Source organism: Arachis stenosperma, chromosome 8 (genome assembly GCF_014773155.1).
Source record: "Arachis stenosperma cultivar V10309 chromosome 8, arast.V10309.gnm1.PFL2, whole genome shotgun sequence".
NCBI classification, from domain to species: Eukaryota; Viridiplantae; Streptophyta; class Magnoliopsida; order Fabales; family Fabaceae; genus Arachis; species Arachis stenosperma.
In genome coordinates this window covers 16,551,259-16,564,153 of record NC_080384.1, presented here as the reverse complement: position 1 = coordinate 16,564,153, position 12,895 = coordinate 16,551,259, and the positions used below count along the sequence as shown (strand labels likewise).

Below are 12,895 nucleotides of genomic sequence, written 5' to 3'. Positions count from 1 at the left end.
CCCAAAAACCGCCATCAATACCTCGGCAATTTGCTTATCCACCTTCGACATACCCCTATAAGTTACTTTAATAAAAGTATTGGACCCTGCCCCGAAACTCCAATAGGTCGGGATGAGCCGTACCCCCTCCAAAGACAACCAAAAGGGATGACGACCTTTGACAGGGCGGACCTTAAAATATTTGTCCTTAAACCCATGATATGAATCTTCAAACAAACCGAAGATCTTCCGACCCTGGGCAGACCGGAAGGTAATAGCCTAGGATAATAGGCGAGTCGGAACTCGGTGAGCTCTTCCTCGCCCATTTGGTTGGGTGAATCCCTCACGTCGGAAACAACCCAGGCATAAGGATCATACGCCGCGGGGTTAACGGAAGCCCGGGAGACCGTGCGAGCCATACCTACACGGGGGGATCATCCAGTTAGTCTAAGAGATCGGTAGATCGGTTGCTCGATTCAAGCACACCACTACTCCCCAACTAAGGACAAACACTAGAGGTGGACAGGGAAAAGCCTACCCTGGAATGGCTCCCCCCCTAACACGCATAACCGCCATTGGAAGGCCACACAACAGTAACAGAACCAAGCAACAAGCAAACAAAAATAATGCATAGAAGGGAGAATGATTCGAAAGTTACCTTAGTTGGTGAGGAGAAGATGAAGTTGCGAATCTGGAGAAATGCAAGGCACCACAGCGATATACACAAATCTCGTAATGGAGGTGAAGAAGGAGAGGAATGGGAAGTGTGAAAAAGCACAGAAAAAAGGCACAGAAGCACGAAACCAATCATTTAAAAACCACCCCAGGAAGCGCGAAACGACTGGGGGCAAGATGGTCTTTTCAAACGGGGTTTTTCCACCCCATTATGAGCATTCAATGCTCGGCGCAAGAAACGAAGCGATAAAACGGTTGCTTGAGCAACCAAGGGACACGCGCGTTGAGGGCATATCCTTCCCACGAGCGGCCGACCAAGCGAGATGCGAGACGACACGCCATTGGTAGCTCCCACGACTACCATTGGCGCGTGGGGGCACTGTTACGGCCTGGCCCAAAATCCGCGCGGGTCAACCCGATCCAAGCAATACCCGACCCGGACACGCGCCCCCCAACCGACCCGGACACGCGTCCTGTACGGTTCACACGCGGCTTCAGGACAGCGTCCTTGGGGATATGGGCCTGTCCTCTCAAGGGGGCCCACTACTGACATGTATATAAGGGGAAGATTGGCTCTTCCCCCGAGGTACGTCACATCTTTTCACCTCGTTATTCTGCCCGCCTGCACATTACTGACTTGAGCGTCGGAGTGTCCTTGCAGGTGGCACCCCCCTCATCTTCTCTTCAGACCAAGTGCTCGTCCGCTCGACTAGTTCGCCTCCGGTGCGACCCAAGCTAAAGCGTCCTCACCCCTTCACTCGCACACCCGACCTGTCCGGAAACCGACCACCGAACAATATTTTTGTGCGTTAATTAATTTGAATTGATTTAAAATTCTGTTAAAAAGGTACGTAACATAAGCCGCGCGTTTAATGGGTGGGTTTCATTCAGACTTGTAAAGCTTGTAAATACAAAACACTTGTATGTAGAGATTAATCCAAATAATTAATCTTATTAATTCTTTTAAAGCAGGAATTTAGTTAAAAAAATCTTTCAGGAATCAATTTAGAGAACAACTAATTTTTTAAGAATGAATTTGGCTATTTATTTATTTTTTGAGTTAACTACTAATTTAGTAGTTAAAAGATTTAGACACTAATTCAAAATATTTTTTTATTATAAAATAAAAATATTTAATTCCAAAACCATATTAAACTAATATTAAACTCTAGAATCCGTTTTGTTTGGGAGTTTTCATGAAATTCGCTCAAGCCCTCAGCAAATTTCATCAATTTTTTCATAATTCGTCTGATTTCTCGGCAAATTTTACCATATTCGTCCAGTTAGATAAAGTGGACTTCCGAAATTTATCATTCACTTTATTTATTCCACTTCTTTTCGTCTCATCTCCTTGCAAAATTCTCACATTTTTTAATCTCTACTCTATTTATCCTTCTTTGCATTTTATTAGACACTAAATAATTTCTCTTCTCTTCTTTTTAAGTTAATTTAATTTATTGTTATATTTTTTTTGATAATTTTATTATATTTAACTATTTAAAATGGATATTATGTAAAAATAGTTATTAGATATTATAGAAATAATTATTTAGATAGATATTAATAGAATAAATAATGTTATATACTTATATTTAACTTATGTTTTATTATATTGGATAATATTAGATGTCAGTGTATTTAAAAAATATTTAGATTAATATTTTCTGATATTAGTTAGGTAGAGTTAATATGTTATAATTATTTTATTTAATATTTTTAGTTTATATTTAATATGTTATAATAGTTTTATCCTATTTTGTGTTAAAATTTATTTTATGTTAATTTGTTAAATTAGATTATTTTAATGGTTGTTATGATAATAAATTTAGTTTAGTTCATTTTAAATTGTTTTATTATATTTATTTTATTTTATTTTATTATAATTTAATGTATTTTAGTGTAGCTTGATGATGCAAAATTTATTAGACTACAAAGACATCTTTTATAGATTAGACTGTATTGACTATATTGTTAGAAGACTCGGATAATTGGTATAATATCTAATTTATGTTTTTTTATAGATTAAAGTATGACTTTTTTGTTAGGGTGTCTGGTTTTAGGAATGAGAAGAAATTTATTGACGAGGTTTAACGAGGACATCAGGACACACATTAGACGTGTTGGATTTGAGTACGTAGTTTATATGATTGAGTGGGACTATAACTGAATATTAGTGTTTGCTTTGATTGAAAAATGGCATCCCAAGTTACATGTTTTTTATCAGTTTTGTCATGAGATAACTATTACCCTGCAAGATGTGGCATATCAGTTGAGTCTTAATATTGATAAAGAAATGCTTATGATCTATTGACAATCCGTTCCAAACTGAATGCACTGCACTGTCTGCACAACCTATCTTAATTAATTATTATCTAGTATCTTATACTCCACAATCCTCCTAATGATATACATCTTAACTGTCGTAATAACTTTTTCTTTATTTTCAAACTATTGTTTCATCTCAAACTGATTAGTCAGATCTTCCTCGAGGCCTCTCTAACCAAATGAACAATCTTGATTCATTACCTCGAGATTCAACAGAAAAAAATAAACAGGGTGATCATACAATCGTATGTCAGTGCGAGTTGTGAGTTTGTGAAATAGTTTATCCCTTCCTTTTCCTCATCAGGTATATCCACAAGTTCAATCAGATACAGAATTTAATTGATAGGGATTGGTCTTTGGATCTCTGATCACATAACTCTCACGGCTTTCAAAATATGTTTGCAATATCTCATCATTAGAATTCTTAAGATTTGACCCCCTTAACTATCCTTAGGTGGCATGTTTAAATCAATCATCAACCTTTTAATATTTGTTTGAGTTTTTTCACTTGAGGAGGCTTTTATATATATATATAAATATAAAAAATAATTTAATTCCTTAAATACGCAAAAAGCAAAAGTATTATCAAAATACGTATGATCAATTCATATGAAACGTCTGCGAAATGGATTTTGTCACCATTTTAGACACAACACTCCTAAAATAGAGCCAGTCTCAAAGCCATTTCTAATACATCTACTGCAAAATGGGTGATGCAGAAGAATAGAGTAGAGAGAACAAGAGCATAAGAAAAAGATAGAATAAAAATAAAAAGAAAAAATTAAAGAAAGGAGAATAAAGTATAAGAAATTATTTTTTTTATGACAAATATGTATAACATGAATCTTATTTTGAAAAAGAAGAAGATGCATCTTAAAAAAAAAAGAATAAAATAGCATTAGAGGAGAAAAAGGAACCAAAAAAAAGAAACTAAAACAACATATAATATATTGGATTATCATATATTAAATTATATTAGGCATGATCTAACATATTTTTTTAACACTATAAAATAAATAATAATGCATAGTTAATGAAATTTAATTTATAATTTAAATTTTTAATTTTGATTTATTATTTAAATATTAATTTAAAATTTTATTAATAGTTTTTTGTTATTAGTGTTATTTTAATTTTTAAATTTTAAATCTTTAAATAATGACATAATTAAATAAAGTATTTAATTAGTTACGTAAAAATTATTTAAATTTAAAATGTTTAAAATTTAAATATTTAGTTAGAATTAAAATATTAATTTTACAGGTAGAGTTTAAATTTTAAAAACTTAAATACCAAAAATGTAATTACATAACAATTTAAACTTTTAAGTTATTTAAAATTTAAATATTTTTTTTATAACAAACAAAATATTTTACTTAATCTGTATCTATTAATTAAAGAATTTTTTTATTTAAATTATTTAAATATAATATTTATGAAAATATATAATCTATATTATATTTATATTTATCCGTTAACAGTCATATCTTCGATAAAGTGCCCAAAAGCAGGTTAAACAAATATTCTGCATACCTTGTACCTTAGATATGAAACACGCCAACAAAGCATAACCTGGATACTACCGGATATGTTTAGAAGGCAGAAACCGAATACTGTGTATCCAACAAAGTACTCGAGATGCCGTCTACCACTATATAAGGATTGGGCTTTTTTATTAAAATAAATAAAGAAAAAATATTAATTCCTTAAATACGTATCCATGAAACTAATTTCCACAATACATAGCTCCATCTCAAGAAAATCACCCACGAAATGGGTTTGGCTACCAACTCATAGGAACCACCCACGAAATGGACCAGGATCCACCTCAAGGACTGCAACCACAAAATGAGCAAATCAGGTCCAGCGTCTGCGAATTGGATCAACACCATGGGAGTACACGCGAATTGAAAGCAGATGGACAAATCTAGCGGGCCAGATGCGAAAAAGTTCCTATAACAGAGGAATTTTTCATTGAGAGTGTTACCGGCAAGCACAATGATGATATTGCCTTGGCTCTCTTTCTTGGTGATCTTAAACGAGGCTTAAAGTTTGTAGATGACAAGGAAGACATGTTCCAAAAGTATATACTCTGCTAACCTAATTTTCTTTTTCATTGTTGTTTGTTTTAAAATTCATAGTATAATTCACTTGATGGACTGTACAGATTGGCAAAAGAGCAAGTAAAGCCATTGAATAGCCTTGATAAAGTGAGGGAATGGATTGAAAGTCGTGGGCTGAAGCGAGCGGCAGTGACCAATGCTCCAAGAGCTAATGCAGAACTCATAATCTCATTGCTTGGTCTCTCAAACTTTTTTCATGCTGTCATTATTGGTGGAGAATGTGAACATGCCAAGCCAATGCATGCATGTACGGACCGACGCACTGGAAACTTGTAGCCTTCATAAAAAATCCAAACTATTTTATTGCTGCGCATTTCGTGGGCGCCGAAATGAAAATGCACCATTTCGCGTGGGCCAGCCACGCCTTGGCCCAATTCGTGGGCGCCTCACCTGATATGCTTAATTTGGAGTTTCACGTAAATTTTGTCAGGCAATCTCTCCATTTCGTTTGTACCTTTCCGGAGTTGGTAGCGAAACCCAATTCGTGGGTGACTCCCTTGAGATGAAGGTGCGTATTGTGAGAATTAATTTCATGTATGCGTATTTAAGAAATTAATGTTTTTTCTTTATTTATTTTAATAAAAAAGCCTAAGGATTGTGTAACGGAAATTCATTGTTTCATTTCACATTTTTAGAGCTTATGATAGTTTTAAAAGTAGACATAATTAGACGAGAGAGTTACATTTGATCAGAATATATTAACAGATTGAACGCAATCTGGCATGTAGCTGAAGTTCTGGATTTCGAGATCAGTTTTATCTATTAGTTATTTTTAATAGGAAATTAGTTAATATATTTTGATTTATTTAGTTTTAGTTAATTATATGTTTAGTATTTACTTGGATGAGAATTGTTAAAAAAGTAGAAGATTAGAATTTAATTATGTGTATATGATATAATTTTTATTTGTTATTTTTAATTAAATAATATATCCTGTTGTGCATTAAATTAATTAATGATATGAAATATTTTTTATTTGTCGTGTTAGTTTATTATGAAATAATTATAATATTTATTTTTTATTTTTAATTAAATAAAATATTCTTTTGTACATTAAATTAGTTAGTGATATGATATAATTTTTATTTGTCATGTTAGTTATTATAAAATAATTATAATTTTTATTTGTTATTCTTAATTAAATAATATTTTTTTGCATTAAATTAGTTTATGAGTCATGCTTAAATTTAAGTAAATTGTATTATTAAGTAAATAATACATATATAATCATGTGCATTAGCTTGTTTAATTAAATTTAATTAAGTTATATTCGTAATTATTTTATTGTAAAACAATATCAAATGAAATAGGCAATAAGTTTTAGAAGACTAATGAATAGTAGTTGTATAATCACCTGAATTGCTCTTGGCACGTCGTGTGACTTTGGGGCTTCCGCTGCCTGAGGTGCTACTACCTTATATAGGGAGGCTGGGTTTGGACATGCAGTAGAGCTAAGGAATTTCATCTTCGATAATACCTTACTCTTTGCATTTGTAGAGCGGTGGAGACTAGAGACCCATACTTTTCACCTTCCGCGGGGTGAGGTTACCATTATACTCTCAACGTATAAGACTACACAGGTGGCTCCAGTATATCCTCCTATACAACCCACATGAGCGTACCAGACTATTGTGCCACCTCCTTCACCTCCAGGTTATCAGTCACTCTCGTCATCTGGTCATCAGTCATTCTCTTCACTTACCAGCCTGTGATTTGTCTGTAATAGGCACGTCCATCTACATATGGGATGAGTCACTGGCTTGATCACCATCCTGGACAGTCATAGTTCTTTCACTGTATCTCTTTTATAATGCTTCGTATTGTATATTTGTTTTCAGGTACTTATAACGTTTAGAACTCTTGTTACTAGCTGAATTATGTAGTAGTTGCTCATCTTTGATATGTATGTTATATTATTTATCCGAATGCTCTATTTGAAAACATGAAAACTCACCATAATGATGGAAACAACGCCTTTTATTCAAATGATTAAAGACTTGGACACAAACGTTAAGATTACATAAACTTTTTGAAGTTAACATAAAACAAGATTACATTGATATTAAAAGACTATATCACTGATGATTCGATATTGGAGCGTTAGGACATTCTCGCCTTGTATGATCTTGCTGCCGACAAAGATCACACCTCTTCTTAGATCTCTCAACTGCGTCTATCTCATTACGCAGTTGTGTTGATGCCAGTCATCCTTTCACTTTCTTGCAGATAGATGGATTTGGCTTGAGCCTTGTACCATACCATGGGGTTCGCATCTTCTCGTCTGATATAGAAGAAAACTCAATCTCATAAACTTTGAATACTGAATCCATCTGATATACTGGATCAACAAATGCGCCCCACTCAATGCTCGCTGCAGAACATGCAGCTAAAGCGTGACGATAAGGATAGTGCAAGGCTTGGAAAACTCCACAATCGCACTACCGCATGTTAATCCTAACATGATATGAATTTTGGCTCCATCCCTCCAAAAGCTCCGTCTCATCCATACTAAAAACTAAAGCCCTACGACCACAATGAGTGACCATCATCTTTGGTAGTGACTTTTTGTTCTTCTCTATCACTACTAGCAGTTGTTGTGAGAACACCTGACCAGAATTCAATTGAGCTTGCACTTCATAATCCTTGCATACAAATAGTTGTTGCAGCCGCTCATAAGTTGCCCTCACAATAGCAGCTACAGGAAGGTTCCTCGTCCCTTTAGAACAATGTTGATATACTCAGAGAGATTCGTTGTCATGTGACTAAGCCAAGGACCTTCATCACAGTGCTGGAGCCATAGTGCCTTCTTAAACCTTAGTGCCCAATCAAGCATATCTCTTGATAACCCCTTCAACGCGTCCAAGTATCAACCATATTCTTCCTTATTGGGACTATAAGTTACATTTACAAGATACCGTTTTCTCTCTGCATATTTGAACTGGATATTGAAGTTGGAAGCCATATGACATATGCAATAAGCATGGTGAGTTGTAAGAGGATGCCAACTACTATTGGCAGCATTCAGAGCAACATGAATGGCTTGAGATCTATCATATCTAAGAAGGATGCCATGCTACAGAGTAACGTGCTCCGTCATGTTCGTTACGAAAAAAATAATACCATGACTCAGTAAACTCGGATTCAACTAGTGCAAAAGCGATGGAAAGAATGTTATTGTTTCCATCTTGGACAATAACAACTAGTAGCACACTCCCGTATTTGCTAAACAAATGTGTTCCATCGACCAAAACAAACGGCTTGTAGTGCTTAAAAGTTTTGAATATTTGAATAAATATTTAGAAGATGTAAAAAAAATTATAGCAAAATTTGGTTTTTAGGTTTTTCTTTTTATTTTTCAAAAGAATTTGGTCATTTGTGGTAAAAAAAAAATTTTTTAAATTTACTTGATATAAAATTATCAAATTTTAAAAATTAAAAAGTTTTATTTCTTTAATTGTACTTACAAAAAATTATATCAAAATCTTATCTTCAATATATATATATATATATATATATTATGTTTTTAAATTTTTCGAAATTTTATTTGTCGTTAATTAGCATCTTTTAAAGTCATTTTTGTTAGTAGTATAAACTTTCGAATACGTTCCAATTTCCATAAATCATATTCATTGACTGACTTATTTTCTTAATTTTCCCCTTTATTCACAGCAGTTAACTATCATTACTACATAATTGACTTTTACTAACATTTAAAAAATATTACCAAATCATATTAAAATGTTACCTATATATATTAGTAACATTTTAACAAATGTTAAATATCCCCTATGTTACTAAAGAGTTTTACTAACATTTTTCTAAAGATTTAATAACATTTAGTAAAAATGTTACGATAGATCTTCTATTGTAATATTATGAGAAATGTTACAATAGACTTTCCTTGGTAACACTTAAAAAAATGTTACAATAGATATATTTTGTAACACTTAGAAAAATGTTACCATAGATAACTTTTTGTAACACTTAAAAAATGTTACAATAGATATTTTATGTAACACTTAAAAAAATGTTACCATAGGTATTTTTTGTAACACTTAAAAAATGTCATCATAGGTATTTTTTGTAACACTTAAAAAATGTTACAAAAGATATTTAGTAATATTTTTTTAGTTATATTATACTATTTTTTATTTTATATTATACACAATATAAATATACTAAAATTAATTACTACAACATGAAATATTTTACTAAATTCACAAATTCACAAAATAAAATTTTTATAACCTCTTTCATTAATCAATAATCATTGTACAAGTTTGTTTCGTGATGTAAATAAAATGAGAAAAGAAAAAAAAACTTATAGCACTTATACTCTATGAGAAGTCATTGTACCCATTAGGCATAAAGTCATAAACCAAAGCTTGTTTAGAACCTTCAAAGCAAAAGCCAAGAAGAGCAACAATGTTAACATGAGAAGTTCTGCTCATGCTCACAACTTCATTGATGAAATATTCACCATCGCCTTTCAATTCACTTAGGATCTTCACTGCAACATGTTGCCCATCCTTTAATTGTCCTTTGTATACACTGCCAAATCCCCCTGCACCTAGTTTGTTTTTGAAGGAGTTGGTCACTTTCTTCATGTCGGAATAGTTGTACCTGTTGATTTGAAGGTGTCCATGCCTCTCCAAAAAGGTATCAACCAGAAGGTGTTTCGGGTTTTGCTTCTTCCGTCTCGTGTAGTAGAGGATGACCATCACTAACAGCAGAGTAACTGTAGCAGCTGCAGAGGTCATTGAATTGAGAAAGTAATGAATGCAATGTTGAGAAATAATATCGTTAATGTTAGATATCTTTAAGTTATAACAGAGATTATTATATGTTATATGAAAGGCACACTATGCTACCAAAAAATGATGAACAATCTATCCCTTTACCTAGTCCGAGTGCAAGTCCCATCTTCATGGAAGCCTTGCTTCTACCATCTGCAACTCAGAAGTTGAAAAGGAACCACTATTTAGCTTCAAATAAGTAATAACTAATGACAAGCAGAAACTCGGAGAAAATCAGTGATCACAAGATAAAAGTGGAAACCATAAGGAATGATAGTGATACATGTACATAAATCGATTCAATGTATAAATATCATTTTTCAATACTCCAGCTCTTTCGATCCACGTGTAAGAAGAGAGAGAGAGACACACACACACAAAAACCTGTAATAATATCACATTTGGAAGCATGAATTCGATCAGTGCAGTAACACTGGAAAGTGAATATAGTTGAATTGAAGCCACACCTTCCTCCTGTGCTATTGCACAACTTGCAATCACTTGCTGTCTAATTCAGCATGAACCCTCTCCTCAGCTTCTCTTCTATCCCAACTCCTTCACTCTCTTCCACCACCGCGTCCACCACCTCTCCGCCAGTCTCACAACTCTTGGACACCAAGCTTACTGTTTTTACATCGTCCTTATATAATGCCAGAACCAAACCATCCGTTTTGTTGGTCGCTTCAGACCACCCAATTCTATAATCTAACAACTCTAGGGGCATGGATGACAGGTTACAGCTAAAGAACAACATGATATCCTTATGATTATTCTGATGAAAATTGAAGGTACTGGTTGGAGGAAGGGTGAGGTTGTGTGTAGCAGAAATACAAGAATCTGGTGTATTAGTGTTGTTGGTTGATGAAAAGGCAGCATTGGAAACTCTGAGTGATTGATTATGGTAGAATATTTGATGGATGATGTAAGGAGTATTAGTGAGACTGAGAATTGGAAAGCCATGAGTATCACAAGAGATGCCAAAACCGGGGTAGCCACAGAAAAGATCTTGTTTGCCTTGGATGTAGAAAGGGTATGTTATGGATTGGTTGTCGCATGTTTGGGGTTCACTTATTAAGATATTGGTATAACAAAACCATGTAGGAGAAAATATATACTTGGTTAACCATAGGAGAAATCTTCCATAAGATGACCATATATAACAAGATAATCCATAAGGAATATGAATTAGATAATGAAACATGCAAATGATATATTAATGATCATATGCCTTTTAAAAGCAACAACTAAAACATATACATAGAGCATCAAGAGAAACTTCAATGTGAACCTACATAATTCAAGAAAGATGATTATCATGACCATTTTAGTGCATAACACAAGACGATCTGACAAAATTTTCTCCATTCAAGACAAATGGGGAATTATTGCAGGAGAGGGAGGATACCAAGGTGATTGGTTGGTTCATCAAAGTAGAAGAATGGTTGGGTTCATAAATAGAGTTTGAGCTAGTGCAATTTTCATTCTCCAACCACCAGAAAAATCACGTATCTTTTTTGCTTGCATCTCCTTGTTGAAACCGAGACCATGTAAAATTTTAGCAGCACGCTTTTCTACAGTTGCTGCATCTAGGGCCTCTAATCGTTCATAAATCCATTCAAGAGTTTCACCACCACCATCGTCCTGAAATTAAAGTCACTTGGATAAAGTGACTTAACAAATGGGGTACTAGTCAGTTCCCTTACTACTTAAAATAAACCTGAGCAGCCAAAGCTTCCGCTTCTTTTTCCAACTTCAATCTTCCCTCGTCGCAGTTTATGACTGCCTCCAATGCAGACATATCTGTGGCTTCAATTTCCCTGCTAAGGTGATTGATATCCATGTGCTCAGGAATCGGAAGTTCACGGCAACCTATTGCCGTAAGCAAAATAGATTTTCCACATCCATTCAATCCAAGTAAACCATAGCGTCTGAAAGAAATTTAGAGTACTTACAACTATTAGTAAGAATCCAGTTACACAGACAATAAAATATCTAAGCCTATCAGGTGAAGGCAGGCAACAAACCTTCCATAGTTTAACTCCAATTCAGAATCAACTATTAGTTTAACTCTAATTAATATTTAACAACACAGACACGTCCTTTTACTACACAATATTACAATTTTACCTACCTCCAAAGAATTTGTAATAGGTGAGTAATTGGTTACATTCAGAAAGGAGAACCAAGCTATTGACCCTACCAACATGGTAGAATGCCCATGCTACAGACCCAGCTGCTCGGCTAAGCGCTCAAATACATGCACCCACGCTAGCAACAATAAGCTAGAAGTAAGACGCACTAAACCGATAATATCTACCAAGTTTTAGAGAAATTATGTATTACCAAACTTGATAACTTTTTTCTTTTTGGGTATATTTTGCTCAAGAAAATATGCATCATTAATTAAAGTTTCGAATAGCTAATTAAAAAGACTTGCAATTAGAAATAAAAAATAAATGCTCAAGAATTGACTTATATTAAACTTTGAAGCATGGAAAATGATGGTGGAAGGGCATATGCAATCATAAAAAATTTGAAATTTAATTTATGGATCACACTCTTACATTACTTAACTGCCATGGTAACACATATATGATCTATGAAAGGGATTTCAAATTTCAAATTTGAATTTCAACCAGAACAACAACAACACGAATCAACAACAATGTCAGATCATGCAGGATTTCAGTATCTAATTTCAGAATTGCAATCAAATTTAACTCTAAATCCAAGAAATCACTTACTCTTAGAAACAATTCCGAAGAAAGTAGCAGATTGCAACAATAATAGAGAAATCAGAACATCTTTTGACGAGTCCAGCAAACCCGCTTTTCTCGCGGGATCATCAACAGCGACGTTTGCGTTTGCGGTGACAAAGACGATGTCTGAGGGCGATGACCAAGATCGGAGGCGGTTTTGCGATGACTACAAAGCCAGGAGCAACGGAGGGCCACCTACACGTCGACAGTGACAATGATGATAGCTAACGCGGCAAAC

The 12,895-nt window shown here is 34.1% G+C and overlaps 1 protein-coding gene across 1 annotated transcript; it reads right to left on the bottom strand.

The window, feature by feature from the left end:
- Positions 1 to 10,406: 10,406 nt before the first annotated feature.
- Positions 10,407 to 12,478, bottom strand: LOC130945469 (uncharacterized). Its single transcript, XM_057874182.1, has 5 exons — positions 12,468 to 12,478; positions 11,616 to 11,826; positions 11,421 to 11,539; positions 11,127 to 11,186; positions 10,407 to 10,839 (listed from the first exon to the last, which is right to left on the bottom strand). The coding sequence occupies exons 1-5, from the start codon at positions 12,476 to 12,478 to the stop codon at positions 10,407 to 10,409; spliced, it is 834 nt and encodes a 277-aa protein (XP_057730165.1).
- Positions 12,479 to 12,895: the final 417 nt, after the last annotated feature.

Coding starts and splice junctions, on each gene's coding strand:
- LOC130945469 (XM_057874182.1), bottom strand. Junction 11,540..11,615: donor CGGAAGCTTTGGCTGCTCAG/GTTTATTTTAAG, acceptor CTTTAATTTCAG/GACGATGGTGGTGGTGAAAC. Junction 11,187..11,420: donor CTCGGTTTCAACAAGGAGAT/GCAAGCAAAAAA, acceptor TGAATTATGTAG/GTTCACATTGAAGTTTCTCT.